We start from the raw sequence: 21404 nt of genomic DNA, 5'->3' as shown, positions 1-21404 counted from the left end.
TTCTGTTTTAACTCTAATCCGTGGATGTGTCTTTGGGCCTTCTTTTCTCCTAACCCTAGACATACAAAAGGATTATTTTAAGGGCCGTCAAAGGGTGGCAAGTTGCACAAGCATTGAGGATTCTTTGTTCATGCAAATTGTAACTTAAGACGAAGTTCTTGCCCTAGTTCATCTTTCTTGTGAAGAAGTTGCTGTGTCTTTGCACCGTAGGGTTTTGTAACCAAGCATCTTCTTGATTTTCATCATGTGGATGAATTGAAGAACTTTGCAGCCTACAAATCTTCTCTAGTTGGTGATTGAAGTCGCGTACTGGGATCCGCAATTGGTTAGTCACGTATTTGGAGCCGTGCATCAAAAGGAGAAACTGTCACTACAGAACAAGTCCAATTGGGTATTGGGGTAAGGGTTCAACTGTAGGTTGGTATAAGGTACTGGGATTCCTTTACTTGTAACCGCTTGTTGTGATAATAGTGGAGTTTCGGGAGTAATGACCTTAAAATTACCCGGTGGGGTTTTTGCCATGTAGGTTTTCTCCATTCGTAAACAAAACACTGTGTTATTTATTTTCCACTGCATACTTTAGTTTATTGGTGATTTGTTTATGCTACCACGCGTTTGCATGTTAATTTGATTAATTAATAACTTGGCTAATTAATCAACTTAATTCATCATAAGGGGTCAATACGTTTTTGACCTATCAAGTAGTATCAAAGCAGACACACTTTGATTAGGGTTTATCTTTGTGTGTGATCCATTGACCCCTGTTTGTCATGGATAGAGGTCAGTCTCTTATTATACCTCTTTTGTTTGATGATACTAACTATGCATACTGGAAAATACATATAAGAGCTTTCTTGCAGTCTCTAGATGAAAAGGTGTGGCAAGCTATGGAGATAGGCTGGACCAAGCCTAAAAAAGCATCGGCCGATTGGGATGAAGCCAAGATCAAGGCGGCAAACTTCAACAGTAGAGCATTGAATGCCTTATTCAGTGCGGTCACTAATGAGGAGTTCAAAAAGATATGCTCCACTGAAACTGCTAAGGAAGCATGGACCATCCTCTAGACAACCTATGAGGGAACAAAGGCTGTCAAAGATTCGAAGCTACAAAGGCTCACTACAAGCTTCGAAGAAATCAAGATGGAGGAGGATGAGTCATTTGATGAGTTCTATGCCAAGCTCAAGGACATAGTGAACTCAGTCTTCAATCTTGGGGAAACCATTCCTGAACCCAAGATTGTGAGGAAGGTGCTTAGATCTCTACCCGAGAGATTCCATCCCAAGATCACGGCAATAGAGGAATCAAAGGATATTGACAAGATTCCTCTGACTGAGCTGGTTGGTAATCTGCAAACCTATGAGCTAGGGTTGACAAGAATTGGCAAGTCAGGAAAAAGTAAAAGCATGGCACTAAAAGCCAAGAGCAATGAGACAGATGAGTCATCAGACGATGAAGACTCTAAGATGAAGTCCTACATCACCAGGTAATTCAAGAAATTCATGAAAAATGCCAATGAAAAAGGCTTCGACAAGGACCGTAGGCAATCTAGTTCTTCTCAATTCAAGAACTAAGATAAAGGGAAGAAGGATGCAAGGGATGGCGGTCAGTACACTGTTCCCACAGGACCCAAGTGCTTCGGATGTCAAGGGTTTGGTCACATGAAGCAGGAGTGTCCCACATATCTCAAGAGTATTGGGAAGAGCAAGGCACTAGCTGCTCCCTTGAGCGACACTGAGCCTGAGGATGATTCCGATAATGAAGATGACGGAATTTTGAATGCCTTTACTGCCACTGTCAATCCTACTAAAGGGATTGTTGAAGATGTGGATGAAGAAGAGGAATTGGTGGAATCCAAGTTTGAAAAGATGGATGATCAAGATGATATCCATACAGCTTATGAGAAATTGTACAAGCTTTTTGAGAAGCATGAGAAACTCTATAGGCTAGCCACCAAGAAGCTCAGTGATGTGGAACTTAACCATGAGGAACTTTCCACAAAGTTTGATGAAGCTAATCAAACCATTGGGGCACTAAGATTCGAGAACAATTTCTTGGCTGAGAAGATCAAGAAGCTTGAAGCGGAGCTGCTTCAAGTTAGAGCTCAATTGGAGAGGGCATCGAGTGCGAAGCTGGATGAGATGCTCAACATTCAGAAATCTGCTTCTAATCGAACAGGAATGGGGTATGAATCCTCTTCTTCTAATATTACTTCTGCTAGTACTACTGTTTTTGTTCCTCCTACTAATAATATTAAATTGAGAACAATAATGTTAAAACTGAATTAGCTAGTGAGAACTTAGATAAGGGTAAATCTATCTTAGGAGCACCCCCTAAGCTTGAGAAGAAGGACACTAAAAACCCTAGGACTAAAAAGGCTAACTCTCAAAAGCCTAAACAGAAGAAGCAGCATCTCTGTCATTATTGTGGTATTGCCGATCATACTCGACCAAATTGCTATAAGTGGTTAGCCACTCGACTGAGCAATGGCATGATAGCATCTGGGAACCAGAACCAACTTCAAACCTCTCTTACTCCTCTTGGAGATCTTCTCAAAGCTCTCATGTTCCTTTCGAACTTGAACGGTTTCAATCCTTTCCCCTCATCATCGGTTCAAGGTTTTGCTAAGAGGAAAGGTTTTTCCAAAGTGTGGAAGGAAAAGGGTTCCAAGTGATTTATTCACTTTTTCTCTCTCTCCCCTTCTTGTGTTTGTTTTTGCATTACTTGTGTGTTTTGCTTTATTGTTTTGAGTCAGTCTAGTTTTTTGCATTGTTTTGTCTTGTTTAACATGTTTTTGTTTGTGTGTTTTTAGTTTTGTTTAAAATTAAAAAAAAAATCAAAAATAAAAAAAAATACAAAAACAGTATGTGTTTGTGTACATCGGTTCTTGTGAACCTTAAAATCAGAGTTTTCTAAACTTTGTATCTCTTGTAGCTTAGATGAGCATCTCTATGCACAACTAAGCAAGTGAGCTTTGTAGCTCTTTGTTTATGATGAGTAAGGTTAAGTGATCTCTTGAACTTAACACTCGTATCACTCTTTTTGACGGGTTAAACTAGAAAATCCTAAGAGAAAGGCATAAATAACCATCTCACCACTGTTACCCGCCAATCATGAAATGACATCTGTATGCTTCGGCATAGCAAAAGTACAATGTCAATGACATCTGTATGCTTCGGCATAGCAAAAGTACAATGTCAATGACATCTGTATGCTTCGGCATAACAAAAGTGCAATGTCAAAAGCTTAACATAATTGGGTATTTTTTTTCTCTCCTTTGTATACCTATACATGGTTTGCTTAATAAAAAGAAAATTTGCAAAGAAAATAAAAGCAAAAAGAACAAAAATGCTTTAAATATGATTGCAAGCGTGTTTTCTAGGAGATGTGGAAGTTATAGCTCAAAGGTGATAGTCCCCATCAAAAAGTTATGATTGTGTGTAAGTTAAAGTGATTTTCTCATATCTCAAATCGTCATAACATAGAAACACTTGTGCAATCTTGCGAAGTTTTTCACACACAACACGCACTATTCTTTGCTATTTTTGATACATGTGCAGGTACAATGTGATTTGGCCATCATAAGGTTTACATGCATTGATGTATGCTCACTAAACTGTCTTGACTTGTTTTTGAAAAATAAAATTGGTTAGACTTGTTTAGTGTGTGAGTGCGTGTTTTGAGATCCATGTGCTTAAGATTGTTGTTGAGAGATGTTTTTGAGAGTCCTATATGTTGATTGGATCATTGGTTGAGTTGCATGATTGATTGCATTCATGTTTGTGTTTTTCCCTTCTTGAAAAACTATTTTGAAAAGTTGGCTCGACACCTCCTCAACACCTCCTTGATACCTGGTTGTCTGTCGAGCTTCTCAGCTTTTTCTTATCGCAATCTCGATAGCTTCTCGACACCTTCTGGATCGATCGAGAAACTTTCTGTCCTCTTGATAGCTTCTCGACACCTGATGGATCGATCGAGCTTCAACTCTCTTGTTTGTGTTTGGTTCTCGACACCTTCTCAATAGCTGGATCTGTCGACGTGTATTTCTCGACACCTACCTCGACAAATGTCTCAACACCTACCTCGACAGATGTCTCGACACCTCTCGATACCTGCATCTGTCGAGATTTACTGAGGTGCTATATAACTGTTTTGCGCGATCCGGTTTTCATTTCTCTCGATCTCTCTCTCGACAGTTTTGTCTTTTCTCCTTCCCAAACACTCTCTTTCACTCCAAATCTTCTTCTAAAGGTTTTCTCAAGCTTCTTCAAGTTTTTCTTCACTTGGTAAGCTTTTTATTCATCATTCTACATGCATTTCATGTCTTTGAAACCTAGATTTTGGGGTTTTTGAAAATTTTAGGGTTTTTCAAAATTGATAAGTTTTTGTTGAAATTTTTGGGATGGGTTTTGTAGTTTTTATCTTAAAAACTCCATGCATTGCATCACATTCGCATTATAACAGTATTTTCATGCATTTAGATGTGCGAAATATGTTTGTGTGCTGGTGGGATTGGATTGGGTTGAGCCCATGATGTTGTTCATAGTGCATGTCACATATTCATGCATTCCCCATGTATACGTCCCTTCTTTTCAATATACTTGTTATATTTGATCTGTTTTGGGACTTTTTTTATTGTTTCTATCTCCCCCCCCCCCCTTCTCTTTCTGTTGCGTTAGTAGTGTCTATGGCACCAAAACATAAGTCTATTCCGACCCAGAACCCTTTTCATTCTAGGGCCTCTTCATCTTCTGATTCCACTCCTATCTCTGTTCGGTTTTGTGATGAGAAATCCCATAAGGATTTCTTGGAGAACTTCTCTAAACGAGGTGTTCATTCGGAACGCCACGTTGTTCTGGCAGACTTTGCCGACACTGACCTTCCCGATGTCTTTCACAAACGGGAATGGGAGTCACTATGTGACGTCCCGGTCACTTGTCCTTCTGTTCTGATTCAGGAGTTTTACTCTAACATGCATGAATTTGATTATTCAGTACCTCTCTTTATCACTCGCGTTCGAGGTACGCGCATTGTCATCACACCGGAGTTGGTATCCGATGTGCTCCATGTTCCGAGGGTTGCGCATCCTGACTACCCTGGTTGTGAGCATCTACGGACTGTCTCCAAAGACGAGATGATTTCTACTTTCTGTGAGCGCCCTTATGATTGGGGTGAGCACCAGTATACGTCATGTCGACCTTTTGCTAATGGTCCTCAATTCTTAAACATGGTAATGACGTTTGTTTTGCATCCTCTTTCTTACTACAACTCTATTACAAAGTCTCGTGCTCGTTTTCTATTGTCTCTTATTGAGGATCTTACCATTGACTTTCTTTCACATTTCATCTTTTCTGTCTTAAATGTGTATAAGGATACGGCTACCCGTGATAAGCTCATCTTTCCTTCCGCTATCACGAGAATTTTACGCCATTTTTCTATCCCTTTTCCTATCTCCGACCCTTTTTTTGTTATGGTTTCCATAGATGCCGCTACTGTAAAACGTAGTGAGGCACAATTTCGGTCACGTCAGACAGGTTCAACTGCTCCCTGCTCCTGTTCCGCTCCATCCAGATCTGCTCGTGCTTCATCTGCTCCCTCCTCCTCTTCGAGCGATGTGTCACTAGGAGATATCATGGCGCAGCTTCAGCGCATGGATACCCGCCTTGATGCACTCTCTACAGAGTTGTATCAGGTGAATGTTCGTGTTGGTCGCATTGCTAGGTGACAGGCGACCATGGGTGGTTTTGCTCCTGAGGCTTCTCTTCCACCACCTCCTATGGCTTCCACGTCTGGGGATGATGATGGTGATGACGATGATGCTTCAGATGATGATGGAGATGCTAGCTCTACTGATGAGATGTCTTCTTGACACTCTACCCTTTGTCACTCGTGACAAAAAGGGGGGAGTAGTTTTTGGTTATGACAGTAGTCATGCTTAGGGAGAGTATGTATAGGGACATTTTTGTTAGGGGGAGTGTTGAGTGCTGAGGGATGTAGTGAGGATTACTTGTATCTTTTTCTTTTCTCTACTTTAGATACATTTTTTTCTTCTTGTACCTTAGGTCTTGTGATCATTTTTACATACATTGTGCTCATTTTGTTATATATATATATATATATATATATATATATATATATATATATATATATATATATACATGATGTTGTATGTTTCTTTCACCTATATCTACATGTGATGTTTCTTTTCTTTCTTTATTCACATGTTTCTTTATTTGTATGCAATCTATTATTTCTGTTTCACACTAAGATGCCTTGATGAGTTCTATTTAAAGTGTTTCAAAAATACAGGTTGTCAAAGTCTACTTGTCATTAACTCTCTTCTTGCAAAGTTTTTCAAGAGTTTGTGATAGGATAGATTTTATTGTATTCAACAAGTGTATATGAGTTGAGTGATTTAAGACTTCTCTCACATGTTCATTTGTTAATTGTGATTTTGTCACGGATTGCCAAAGGGGGAGATTGTTAGAACATATGTGTTTCACTTGTTTAGAACATATGTCATTCATTATTTATGTAATTGGCTAATCTTTTGTCAAAACGCACTTTACTTGTAATTAGGTAGATTTAGGATGAGGTTAATGCTTCAAGAAACAAGGTTTCAAGATCAAGTGTTAAAGCCATGAAGTCTGTCCAAGAAACAAATTGAGAAGTGTTTTCCATTAAAGCTCGACAGCTGTATCTATCGAGTTTTAAGAAGCTGTTCTAGCCCCGAGGCTCAACAGCTGCTCGACAGCACCTCGACACCTGTAGCTGTCGAGATTTAAGAAAAACAGATTCCTAGTTCTGTTTTAACTCTAATCCGTGGATGTGTCTTTGGGCATTCTTTTCTCCTAACCCTAGACATACAAAATGATTATTTTAAGGGCCGTCAAATGGTGGCAAGTTGCACAAGTATTAAGAATTCCTTGTTCATGCAAATTGTAACTTGAGACGAAGTTCTTGCCCTAGTTCATCTTTCTTGTGAAAAAGTTGTTGTGTCTTTGCACCGTAGAGTTTTGTAACCAAGTATCTTCTTGATCTTCATCGTGTGGATGAATTGAAGAACTTTGCAGCCAATAAATCTTCTCTAATTGGTGATTGAAGTCGCGTACTGGGATCCGCGCAATTAGTTAGTCACGTACTTGGAGCCGTGCATCAAAAGGAGAAACTGTCACTACAGAACAAGTCCAATTGGATATTGGGGTAAGGGTTCAACTGTAGGTTGGTATAAGGTACTGAGATTCCTTTACTTGTAACCGCTTGTTGTGATAATAGTGGAGTTTCGGGAGTGATGACCTTAAAATCACTCGGTGAGGTTTTTGCCGTGTAGGTTTTCTCCATTTGTAAACAAATCACCGTGTTATTTATTTTCGGCTACATACTTTAGTTTATTGGTGATTTATTTGTGCTACCACGCGTTTTCATGTTAATTTGATTAATTAATAACTTGGCTAATTAATCAACTTAATTCATCACAAGGGGTCAATACGTTTTTGGCCTCTCAGTATAATTTATTTTTTATATATATATATAGTGGAGTGAAATACAGTAATTTTAAACTAAGAGATCTAGGGTTGAATCTTTGATGGTTGAATAAGAAATTTGGGATTCAATCCCCACCTACACCAAAAACCGATTGATATCTTAATCTGATGATAAAGAGTTATTATCAAGAGGAAACGTCATAGGTTGAAAAACCTCTCTCTCAAAAAAAGAGAAAACTAATTTAAAGATAACTGATGAAGCAGTACCTCGTTGGTTTGCTGGGACTCGTCCAGATGGCTCCTGGATGTGCTCTGACGACCCTGCGTGATCAAGAACTTACTCAAGTGGTCACCGGTATGGTGTCTGCCACAACGCCTCCGATGATAAAGTCAGTACCAAAGAAGATGATAATAGAAATGTCAATAAAAATGATTCAAGTTATGATGCTATCTTTTTTTTGTACCTTGTATTGGTGTTGTGAGGGTTTTATATACCCTTGGGGATTATGGCCGTTGGAGTGTTAATGACTTCCTGATAACGTCTCTGGTGGAGTTATGGACTTTAATGCGTTCCCATCGGTTCGTCCAGTCGGTCTTGTAACGGTTGGAGCTTTATTGGTAGCATTGAATGGCATTAACTCTTTTTGATGACGCGGATACTGGTCATGTTCGTCCGTGAAGGAAGCTTCGTCTATACTTATCTTCGTCAGTCCCATCAATAACAAATTCAAACATTCCAATGGATGGAATGTTAGAACATCGATTATGATAGAAAAAGAATTGTGATTATAAACGGTGTAAAAGGGGGGGGGGGGGGGGGTTTATATATGTTGAGGCATATATAAGTAATATTTGTTATTTAATCTATCCGAAATTAATTGATTTGTATTTTTATTTTTTTCTTCTTAAAACTATCGTTATATTTTAATATCTAATATCTAATTTATTCAACAACAAAAAATTACTTTTAATTATCTCTGTAGTGTGACTCTTGTTACCTCTTAAATAATTATCTCAAATTGACTCTTAATATTATGTCAAATAAGTAGTTGAGACCTCACAATTTCAGACGTAATTAATTTAATATATATATATTTTTTAATTGAATTACAATTTTTTTGTTTTCTATTTAAACCCTTTATTAGTATTTTTAAAAAATATAATGAAACCCTTTTATTAGAATCTTAGTACATCATATTTTTTAAAATTCGCATACTACATAATTTCATGTTCAAACACAATTATAAAAAATAAAAAATAAATAAAAAAAATGTCTAACGCTATTGTAAAGCCTATATTTTTAGATAGGCAACCATGAACAATTGCAATAGTTTAGATCTTAGCTTTTTTTAGATGAAATTACATTAGATGATATTAGATCAATAATGTAGGAAATGGACCAATGCAAGACTGCATTTCAATTGCAACTTGACAGGTTGAAAATCACTTATCTTGGCTAAGTCATCTCTATCCAAAAAAAAAATAGCATGTCTCGACCGATCAAGACTCAAGCAACTAATTTGGATTCTCAGCTTCTTTTCTCAATCGTCTGATCTAGGGTTCTGATAGAACTTAAGTACATGTAAAAACAAACCCTAGCGCATGTTTTTACACACACAAGAGAGCAGTGTTACTATACATAGATATGGATTTTTCCAAGCTCTCTTGAAGTATCAACTGGGAGATTACATGCAAACATCAAATCCAATGATAAAGCAAATTTTCCAAAGTCATCTAACCACAGTTACTAATCAAATCTTTGAGGGTGGATCTTGGAGTCACAAACAGGGGAATTAATGTGCAACTATCCAAAATAGAAAAGTCTATGGATTTTGGAGCTACGTGTAGTCATGCCAGTAAGTACAATATGAGGTAACAATAGATTTATGGTTAAATCTCTATTATACAAACTTTGATTCTATTCTAGCAGATATGTTGCCTTGAGAATTGTTTAAGTTAAATTATCCCTAGATTTTTTTTTTATTGTGAAACGGATTGTTTCATCAATTTTCATGGGTCATCATAATGGTGTCATATGTAATTTGTGCTTGTGTGATGTGTTAATCAATTCAATGAAGAGCATAATTAATTAATTAATTACTTGACTAAATTTTGATTAATTTTATGACAACATAGACCTAAAACCCTAACAACAGTAATATAGATTTTTAATAGAATAGATGGTCGGACAAAAGAAAAATTAAAATTAAAATAATCGGACGGATTAGTGATAGTCATTCATACCTAAATTATTTTTTTAATAAATTTTTGGTTATGTCTCAATATAACCAGTTTTCTTTCATTGTTTCTCGGGGAAAAAAAAAAAAAAAGAGTATTATTTCAATGGACCGCCTGCGTGTTTGACCCTAGCAGGCAGTAGCTGTATGGTTCCGTGTCGACACGCGCTATACGCTGGCATGAGCATATAAGTAGCTAGCTAATTAGCTAACAAGTGAAAAGCCAGTAGTCAATCTTCATGGCTAAAAACATGATAAACATTCTCATATTTGCTTTCTTTCTATTTTTCTCATGCTTGTTGTCTACTTCTCATGGCGTAAATGATGATCTTAAATCAGGTGATACACTCAAGAAATAGCAGCTTGAATCTCTCTCCCTCTCTCTGTCTACATATATACACACTGAAGGCTTGTTCTTCAAAAGTTTTGTCCTAGCTAGATATTCATGTGTATTGCATCATAATTATCTTAATTAACTGAGGTTTTATTGGAAAATTGTTTGTTACTTATAGATGGTAAACAAATTAGCCATGGCTAAGGATCTTAGGAAATAGGGATCATATTCAAGGTTTATGTGCCTTGTACCCTGGGATTACACAAATTACAGATGCAACAAAAAATGAATCTCGGGCAAGAATTTCGAAACAAAAACCATTATGGCCTGTTTGGATGTTTAAAAAAGGAGGGAGAGTAGAGTAGAGAGAAGGGAAGTAATTCAATTACCTTGTTTGGGAGTTTTTTAAGGAAGGAGGGGGAGGGGTTTGGAGGGGTTTGAAGGGATTTCAACTACCTCCAACCCCCTCATTTTTAATTCCCCCAAATTGGAGAGATTTGGAGGGAGAGTAGAGCACATAAAATTATTGATAAAGTAAATTACCTAATTTACCCTTATTATATTTATAAAATTACAATGTTAAAAACAAGGGGAAGGGCTAATTACTCCCTTCCCCCTTACTAATTATAAAAACATCCAAACAAGGTGGAGGGTAATCATTCTCCTCTACTCTCCTCCCCACTACTCCCCTCCCCACTACTCCCCTCTACTCTCCTCCCTCTCTAAACTTCCAAACAGGCCATTAGTAAAACTAACTAAACTAAGGCATGTCTATTTTTCTCTTTCACTGAGGTTTCAAATACAAACCGTTAAAGATTTCTCAAATTGGTTAGATTGGAGCTTCAAAATATGTTATATTAATTAGTTGCATTTCTATACCTTTTTACTTAAGTTTTAGGTTTGAAGGATCTGAACTTTGCATGATCCCTTTGATGGATCTCTTTAGCTTATTATGCTTGACACTCATTTAACCCTTCGTAAGGGTACTCATCTTCCACAATTTTGTTAAAAACGTGTTTCTTCTTCTTTTTCTTTTTTCTTTTGGTTTTTTTTTTTTTTTTTTTTTGCTTAACCAGAAAAAAAAAAAATGAAAATTTCATTCCCTTGTATTTGTAGATTTTCGATATGAAGTATATTACTTGGATCAAAAGCAGCAAATATTTTCTTATATGATGATTACTATAACACGGCTAAATTTTCACAGCCATTGCTCTACTCGTGATTGTTTTCTGCATATTGTGTTATCAACTCAAACGGAGTATAGTTGTACTTCAAGGTGTGTGTGTATATATATATATATATATATATATATATATATAATATTTAAATTTACCAATTCTTGATTATTTTATATGATAAATGCAAATTATGATGTTCTATGAAAATTTAAACAGGGAGTGATGAAACAAATGGTGAAAATGGATTGCTTGCTTTAGTGAGCTTGGACAAGAATGGAGCTTATTTCAGTGTAATTAGCTATACATGTGTCATGGCTGCAACAAACAATTTTTCATTAGAAAACAAGCTTGGAGAAGGAGGCTTTGGGCCTGTGTATAAGGTCACCTCTAAATAAATATCTACATCAAGTAGTTTTGAGTAATTTACATCTAAGCTAAATTAATCTATTTTAATCACCACATCAGGCACAATTGGCAGGGGGGCAAACAATAGCGATAAAGTGATTAGGGCGAAATTCAAGACAAGGAATACCTGAGTTTAGGAATGAATTGATAGTTATGCCTAAACTCCATCATTTAAATATTGTTAAACTTGTTGGTTGTTGCATTCATGGAGAAGAGAGGATGTTGGTTTATGAATATATGCCCAACAAAAGTTTAGATTGCTTTCTATTTGGTAAGAAAAACATTGACTTTTATCTAGTACTTCCTTTACTTATTTTTCAAAAAAAAAAATTATTATTTCAGTTTTTAGAAACTAGATTATTGATCACATCTATTTCATTTTTTATATTTGATAGACTCAGAGAGAAGCAAGTTATTAGATTGGAAAAAACATTTCAATATAATTGAAGGAATTGCTCAAGGACTGCTCTATCTCCATAAATACTCGAGACCAAGAATAATTCATAGAGATTTAAAAGCTGGAAACATACTCCTTGACAAAAACATGAATCCTAAGATATCTGATTTTGGCATAGCACGAATTTTCAAACCAAATGAATTGGAAGCAAACACTAATGTAATTGTTGGAACATAGTAAGTTAATAATAAACCCCTGCACTTGTGATGATTAAGGTCCTATTTAATCTTACTATTACATGTGCTCAATTCAATCACTTGTGAAATGAAATATTTATTGTGTTTTTGATGTAGTGGCTATATGTCTTCTGAGTATGCTATGGAAGGGGTGTTCTCTATAAAATCCGATGTCTACAGCTTTGGAGTCTTGATGCTTGAAATTGTGAGTGGTAGAAAAAACAATAGCTTCTACCATGTTGACTACACACTCGATTTAGCAGAATATGTATGTCAATTAAATTTAAGCTTTGGATTTTATTTATATTCATTGTTATGTTTGCTTCTAATATTGTAAATGATTTTCTCAAGCATGGAATTTATGGCAAGAAGGTCAAGGGCAAGAGCTAATTGATCCATCAATTAGTAATTCATGTGTCAAATTTAAGGTGTTGAGATGGATCCATATCGGTCTCCTATGTATACAGAATAATACTGATGATTGGCCCACAATGTCAAATGTGCTATCTATGTTAAGAAATGATAGCATACCATTGCCTTTGCCAAAAAACCAACCATTTTCTTTTGGATGAAATGGCTTTAGGGCAATTATTCCTAAGTCCTAAAAAAGACTCAAAACGTTCTTTTCACTGGATTGCTTGTTCACTTCTGTTAGGGCAGATGATATAGTTATAGAGAAGATAATTATCCTTTGTCGTCTAGCTTAATCACTTCTGTTATGGCATTGAGTAGAGAATTGTCAATTACACCTTTCCCTGTAATTGTTGTAATATGATATTCCCTGCCTAAATCTATTCAGGATGTGTGGAGGAAGGATGTTAGTGTTGTTTGTGCTTAATGAAATTAGTATTTATCTTTAAAATATTAGAATAAAAATAATAAATAAATCTTCACCTTTCAACTACGCCACATATTAATGTGCAATTTTCTTAGTCATAGATATCATATATCTTTTTCTTTTTTAAAACATTTCTTGTGGGAAATTCGATTTCTTAATTTGGCATAGCCTTTAATCAACAAGAGTTCTTTGAATCTAGAAGAAGAGCTACTGAAATACCCACTAAAAAATAGAGAAACAAAAATAAGAAAATTTGCTAAACTAATTAAATACTTCATTTTTGTTTACAGGCTTGGAGCCCAATTTAAAGGCACTATAAAACTTGACCAAGAAGAAAATATTTTCTAAAAGATATCATAATTTATACCTATCATAATGGTACCCTAATAGAAAAATCATTAAAGACACCTAAAATCAAAGAAATAATAATTCTAAATCAAAATTTTCAAAAACTTCATAATAATATTAAAAATTAATAAATAACAAAAATTATATTTCAAATCATGTCCTTCTTCACTAACATTCTGCGAAGGAGATACAGAGGGCAAAGGGAATGATTGGAAAATACAAGTTTCGAATTTATAGGTTGCAAAATCTTTCTAAGGATTTTTTAGGCCACCTATTCTTAATTTGAAGCCAACATGTGCAGATACGTTTTTCCATTAATCATTGCATATATAGAACCTTTTGAGGGTTTGATTTATCACCAACAAAATAGCTTGGGCTACAGGAATATGCAGCACCTTCATCTACTTGAAAGAAGTTATTTCTACAGTTTCATATGTGTATTATCTGCTGGAATATCAAGCCAACAAAAAACCCTAGAGGACTGCCATGTTCAATCTTGCCTATCGATTCCTCACTAAAGGCCAGACATTTGAGGAGAGCTAAGAATAAAAAATATATATACAAATATTCTCTTCAGAACAATTCTTGTTCTTTCTCTGCCTGTTTATTTCAACAACATTGAAGATCTTATGTGCAAGAATGATATTACATTAGGGAATTAGGTTAACTAGGTTTTCAGTTGTTAGAACAAGGCAATGTGAGTAGCTTATAGCTTTATTAGCATGAAGCATCCCATAAAGAAACAGTGGAAAACCCAAATAGTGAAACAGTCATATTCTTCACTGTGTTTCCAGCGGTGATAAAAGAATGGAGCCGTAAAGCCTAAGAGCCTTCAAGGATCTTAGTTGGAAGATGACACTTTCCACTTGTTTCTCATTTTGATGAGCACACAGAATAGTGTTATCTTTTGGTTTTGACTGGCTGCTAGAGAAAAATATCATTAAGAAAGCATTTCTCAATTTCCATCCAATATCATCTTTTATATATATATAAAAGTTGCACCACCTTATGATGACGACGGAGATATGAAAAAAGAATAATGTTTGGGTTATTACAAATTTTATTGGTAGATAAGTTTTATAAACTAATATATCATCGATTATGAAAAAATATATTATATATTTAATTATAAGTTGATAAATTGGCACAAATCATATTTACTTTGACAATGATTTGTAAGTATTTTGTATTGTAATTTGTAGTAATTTTAGCATTTTCTGTGAACAAAAAAATGTTATTTAAATATGGATTCTAATTAACTCAACTAATAATTTTCTTTTCTCAAATTTGAGATTTTGGATTTTGATTTAATCATTATGGAACCATGGGTTTGATATGATACTATCATATCTAAATTAAAAAAATAAATAATAAATAAAAGAAATTATACGTGGTGTTACGAACTTATTTTAAGCTCCATTTTCCATAAAATGGTTTCATTTAGTGATTTAAACTTACTCAAGATGTGACCATAATGGTCTTTATTGCATTTTTCAAGGCACCCTTTTGGCATAGTTCCTAGGATGAAGCTATAACCGGATTCTCTAAGTTCACGCATTCTTCACCACTTTTTCACAAGATGAATCGCTAGTCAACAAAGTCTCAAATTTGAGAGGTTCAAGGAAGGAGAATCAGGCCCCAGATGTGTGCAGCTAGATAGCGTTGTGGTTGGAAGCAACAACAAAAAGGGGAAACACAGTAGTCTAAGGGAATGTCATTGTCCATTCTTTCTTTTTTTTCTTTTTTTTCTTTTTTGGGTAAAAGTCCATTCATTCTTAATATTTTGAGCCGACGCAACAATTGCATCACGTAAAAAAATTTCCACAAGAAGAAAGTATTGTTACTTTCTCAAATAATAAATATAAAGTCACAAAAGATTTTATTTCGTATATAAACTCAAATAAATAAAGAAAAATTACATTTTATCCTCCTAAACTATACCTCATGTTACATTTACCTCCTAAACTATAAAAATTTTGTCCTAAACTTTTACGTCCTACACACTTTGCACCTGCTGTTTATTTCTTGTTAACTTGGATGGAAATTAGACCCATGTGCATGTCATGTGACAGCTACAATGGTTGCATATTATCAAAAGACCAAATTGTCCCATTTTAATATGTTAGAACATCACAGGTCTCTCTAGAATGCCCTCATCTTCTTCCTCGGTTCATTTGGCAGGCTATATATGCCTCCTCCCTCTTCTTAGGCCATATAGTGATTCAATATTGGCAATCAAACACAGCTGGAAATTATTATTAATTAGCCGAAGGGCCTGTGCGATACGTAAATAATGTTGTAAGCTGTTACATGAAAATGTAAGATACAATGTTTAACATATTTTTAAGTAATAACATGAAGTAACACCTTTTTCCCAATTCTAATAATTGCAGTTAAATATTCAATAAGAATTGCTTACTATACCAGTGACATTAGCTAATTAAACATTATATAAGAAGCTCACTTGGTCTTGATGATGTAGAGATATAGAACCAAAAGGGGGTGAGTTAGACTCATTAGAATGCATGGTCTCAAATCTCCTTATTTTCCCAGCCAAAACATTAGTATTTTACTGATCCAGTCAATTCTTCCACCAAAGTGAAGATGGAATAGAATTCACCTAGGTTTATGATTTGTAGTATATGACGCCCTTGCTACATTGAAGCATAAATGCATTGCTCATTTTTTCTGCAACCAAACCATTAAAATTAGGAGAAAAAAATTTTCAATTACCTTTTGGTCACAACTTGAATTAAAACACATAAAAACAACACCCAGCCTATTAAAATTAAAACATTGAAACTCATTCAGCCACAAAGTCTCCATAAAATTTTGGACTAATAATGGGAATCAGACAAACTTACCCCACGCTATGCAATATTGAAATAACACAAAACTTAATTAATTTTGCTTATAAAAATGGGTCATGCTAACAAGTGCCCTTAGGACATTGGTTAACAATCCATTTTAGAAAAGTTTTGATAAAACTTTTATGGGAAATGAAAAAAGCTGTCAAAACATTAATTGTTTTTTTTTTCCCATAAAAACTTTCTTTAAATGAATTATTAACCAATACCTTAAGAGCATCCATTAGCATTTTAGAAAAGTTTTTATACCACTTTTATGGGAAATGGAAAAAGCTGTCAAAACATTAATTTTTTTTTTTCCTATAAAAAATTTCTTTAAATGAATTATTAACTAATGCCTTAAAAGCATCCATTTACATTTTCCTATAAAAATTTAAGTTTTATCTATGGGGAAAAAAATGTTAGGAAAGTACGATCAATGGGACATATATGTATTCTCTACGATTTGTTAATATAATAAAATGAATGTCCTCCCTCAAGCTCATTACTGACCCAAACGCTACAATCCATTACAAATCCAGCATTATTACATTATAATTAAAATAAGAATAAAGATTTGTAAATTCTTGGCACTAACTAACTAATAAAATATCTTCTTAATTTGTATGTGTCACACACTAACTAATAAAATATCTCCTTAATTTGTATGTGTCACACATTCGGCATGTGTAACTCCAATATAAATTGCATGTCCATTTTAACAATCTTTGCAAAGGTAGAAATTTTTGGACGGAGGCAGGGGAAATTTGGTTCAAGGATTTCTTCAAATGACAAAACTTAGGTACAATACTTTAGGTGTAATACTTTAGGTTCCCTTCTTAAAATTCTGACACGTTGCTGTTTAATGATCACGGCTAAATGGCGTTAATCAAAAAAAAAAAAAACTATATTCCTCTGAAATCAAAGAAACGCAGAATGCCAAAGGTCTTTCAGCCCACCATGGACGGCTTCTCAAGCTCTTCTCTCTACAAACCAAATCACCACAACTGAGCAATGGCAGCACTAGATTCAGAGAAAGGAAGATCCAAAGCCCACATGCATAAGGAGGATCCAAAGCCCACAAAGGAAGAGAAAGTTGATTTCTTTAACCTTCCCTGTCCCATATCCTATGAAGAAATCCACCGCGAAGCTTCAATTTGTACTCTCTACCCATCAAAGTTTTCAACTTTTTTCAATAATGCATTATGGGTCTTAGTTTAATCTTACTATTTTCATGTTTTTTTTCTCCTCCTTTTTATTATTCACCGATTTGTTCTATTTTGGGTCTGGGCTAAGAGAGAAGCTTGAGGGAGCTAACCATGGCGGATCAGCTGCTCTTTCATTCTCTCATCTTGATCTATCTCCACTTCATTCTCTCTCTCTCTAACCCTCTTAGATCTTGTAACCTCTCTCTTTGATCTATATTTTCTATGCTAAATATTCTTTCAATAATTTAATGGGTCTACTGACCATGTTTGGGTTTCAATAATTCAATGGGTTTATGCTGGGTCTTGTGCAAATTGGTTTGTGCTTCAGATGAATTTTCTAACGGGAGATAGTTGGTCTCTAACCGTTTAATGAAAATGTTATTGAGACACGTGTTAAAATTTTAAAAAGAGAACCTAAAGTACTGCACTTAAATTTTGCCTTTCTTCAAATACTATTAAAGGGAGGAATTGAGAAAGGAAAGAGAAAAACAGCCCAGCAAACCTCACTTTGTCACTGCCAGTAAAGAATATTTTGGACGCAACAATTGCATTGGCAGCTTCTGTATAGTCAAAGCAAACATTGAAACCAGTTTGGCCGCATGTGACATTGGAATTGTAATTGTACTGTAGCTCTCCATAGACACAACATGCCATTAACTGATCCTCAAAGCCTGCAAAATTAAACCATTAATGAACATGAGAAAATGAAATTTGGAAGTCAAATGTATGGCCTAATTAACTTAGCTATAACATTAGCGTTTGTGTGAAGTTGACTTGAACTTGCAAAAGTGAGTGAGACATTTTATCAAACACATGGTTTGCTTGTTCCAAATGGGAATGAGATGAATGTTTTGCGACATGAATCCACCCAACAACTAAGTAAAAGCACCGTGGGATTGCAACCAACTACTTGAGCAGTTGAGCCTATTTATAAAGGTATTATATAGAGCAACTAATGAGCTTGCAGATGTACCAGCACCTGAAATTTTAAATGTAATGTGACATATGTTTTCAACATTGTACCCACATGATGCAGGACCAAGCTATAAAGAAACAGGGAGAGTCAACAAGCAATAGAAGGAGAGACATAAAAGTGTGCGTTAGAACTTAGAACTAAATAGTTAAGAGAGAAAAAGGGGAAGAGATAGAGAGGTGAACTGGTTTTGCCGTTTCATTTTTTAAGTGGAGTGCGAAGAACACTTGCCAAACGTTTCAGTTTTTAAGAGGTGTGCAAAGAACTTAAATAGAGTGGTTGGGTTTTAATTCATTAAATGGGCTTGGGCTTTTTAAATAACAGCCCATTTTTTAAGCTAAGTGCAAGTCTAGAGTGCCACAGGCACTCTACATGAGGCCTTTACTTTTATATATATATACTGATTTGAGTAAGACTTTGGTACAGTACTTAGGTGTTGTTCTTTAAGTTTCTTTCTTAAAATTTTGTCATGCGAATTTTTCTTCATGAGATGGAAGTGTATTTTTTAGTTAAGTAGCTACATGGTTGAATTTTAAGAATGGAACCTCAAGAACAACACTTGTACCTAAGTTTTGTCTTATTGATTTAACCCAGCTATAGGAAGCAAAGGTGCAACCCAAAACAAAAAGATCATGAAAGTAGCAGCACCAAGAACTTATTTAATTTAGAAAAAAAAATTAAAAATAAAAGATAAAATTGTAATAGATTTGGATTGAGTGAGATTTTAGATTTCAAACAATAAGACCTAGCTCATTCAATAAAATGTTTCCAAAATAAAATGTTTCCAAAACTTAACTTGTGTGAAAATAATTATTGGTAGAATGGTAGTATTACTTTTTTGACCAAAAAAAAAAAAAAAAAGATATTGTGCTTCATTAGACATGTAAAACTATGAGACAAAGATAAAGCCAAAAGGCAGCTTCTCTTTTAAGGGATAATTCAAGTACGATCTAGTTTTATATACATTATTTTGTTACAATTTTTCTAGCGATTAACAGTGATGTGAAAAAAATTGTGAATTCATATAAAAGTATCTAATAATCAATTGTAATCTATCACAAAAAAGGCAAAGAGTACACAAAAGGGCAGTACAAAAATTATTTCATTTTAACAAATTTGAGATTGGATGGCATTAAAGTCTCCTTTGTACATTTTTAAGGCCCATTGAAAGGGATTGCAAAGCGGTTTAAGCAAATCTAGAAACACTTTTCTTTTCTTTTTTGTGCCATGCAGTAGGGCCATGTCTAAAAAATTGGAGAGAAAAAGAACTTTTATATTATTTAGTTGGAAGAGAAAATTAAAATAATCTTGGTGAGGACTAGTTTTTTTTTTTTTTTTTTTTTGGATCTTCCCAAATGTAATTATCCCAATTTGGAGTGATTGAGAGGAGAGAAAATTGAGAGAAGAGGGGTAGATGTAAAATCAACAAATCTGCCCCTCCATCCATTTCCACTGTGTGTGCACCTTAAGTTAGTTTTTTGTTTCTCTTTTGATCATTTAGGTAGCATTTCTTAACTTTATAAGTGTGGAGGATATTTTGTACTAGTTAGTTTTGTTTCAATGAAAAGAAAATAGTCGTGTGTAGCTTCTAACCAAGGGCTGAAAGAGATCTTATTACCGAGGACCAAGCTACATCACATCAATTCCATGCTAAGAGAATCACAGCGAGTGATAGAAAGTTTTAGCCCGCCTCTTTGGTCTCAAACGAAGATGGGATATTTGGCAAGGTTTTTATGCTTGGCATCAGTTTCTGCAAACTTGCTTAGGGGTTTCTCAGATGGGTAAGAGATGCATTGGAAGTTTTAGATGCGGGATGGGATTAGCATCTTTTGCAATAACCATAATACAACTTTCTACACTAATACAACTATACAAGACATGGTCAGGGCATGAGTTGATCTCAAATCCAGAAATTATTATTACTTGGGGCAGGACTATTTTCAATTGGGCTAAACTTTCCTTTTGAGATTCTTTGGGAGGGCTTGTGGACTACGGAAAATTGGGCCAAGTTTGATGGTTCAATTGGGTTATGGCAGTCTTTAGGTTCTTGAATATTAATAATTTTGGATGGAGGTTACTTTGTTGCATACAGAGAGGCCACACTAGAGGGCCAATTTTGTGAGTTTGGGCTTTTGCTTTATTTACTATGTCCTCAAGAAGAGGTCTTTCAGAATTCAAAAGTAGATGGGGGAATTTTGGTGGGTATTATATATTACTATCTGTTGGGTTAAGATAGCATGACCTCGGTTAATTAATTCAATTATTCAAATTGATTAATTATGGTGAATTATATGCAAATTATGAAGGCACCAACAAATCACCAAATAAACTAAATATAGAGAAAATTAAATTGACATAATGATTTGTTGACAAATGAGAAAAACTTTTTGCAAAACAAAAACCTCACTTGGTGATTTTTAGGTCACCACTCCCAAAAATCCACTAATCAACAATCAAGCTATTACAATTATAAGGAATCTTACCACTACCCTAGTCTATCCCGAAATATCAACCTACAGTTGAACTCTTGCTCCAATACCCAATTAGACTTGATTTTATAGTAGCCTTTTTTCCTTTGATGCACAAATCTCCAATCTATAACTAACATTTTTGCACGGATTTCAATACATGACTAACTTTAGCAACTCGAATGAATGTTGTTGGCTACAAAGTTCTTCACTTCATCAACAATGAAGATCAAAAAACATTTAGTTACAAAACCCTATGGCATACAAATGCAGTAACTTTTTACAGAGAAAATAAAGCTCTTGGTCTCTGTTTCCATGTTTGATGACTTTTAAAATAAGTCTTATATATATTTAGGGTTATGAAAAAAGAAACCTTAAACAAATACACCTACATCGGCCGAAATTCAAATCTAGAAATTCTGAATTCGTAAATCTCGATAGATCGAACTAGGTTC

General features: G+C 34.9%; 1 protein-coding gene and 1 long non-coding RNA gene across 2 annotated transcripts; one reads left to right on the top strand and one right to left on the bottom strand.

The window, feature by feature from the left end:
* The first annotated feature begins 5731 nt into the window (after positions 1-5731).
* Positions 5732-12840, top strand: LOC142616047 (G-type lectin S-receptor-like serine/threonine-protein kinase At1g11330). Its single transcript, XM_075788937.1, has 7 exons — positions 5732-5801; positions 11447-11610; positions 11696-11721; positions 11803-11906; positions 12031-12268; positions 12386-12540; positions 12620-12840. Exons 1-7 carry the CDS (start codon positions 5732-5734, stop codon positions 12838-12840), a joined length of 978 nt encoding a protein of 325 aa, XP_075645052.1.
* Positions 12841-17907: 5067 nt separating this feature from the next.
* On the bottom strand, positions 17908-18694 carry LOC142615788 (uncharacterized). Its single transcript, XR_012840847.1, has 2 exons — positions 18488-18694; positions 17908-18179 (listed from the first exon to the last, which is right to left on the bottom strand). It is a non-coding gene; the product is annotated as an uncharacterized LOC142615788 (long non-coding RNA).
* Positions 18695-21404: the final 2710 nt, after the last annotated feature.

The sequence above is a fragment of the Castanea sativa genome, chromosome 11, assembly GCF_040712315.1.
Source record: "Castanea sativa cultivar Marrone di Chiusa Pesio chromosome 11, ASM4071231v1".
NCBI lineage: Eukaryota > Viridiplantae > Streptophyta > Magnoliopsida > Fagales > Fagaceae > Castanea > Castanea sativa.
This window is presented reverse-complemented; position numbering and strand designations above follow the sequence as displayed.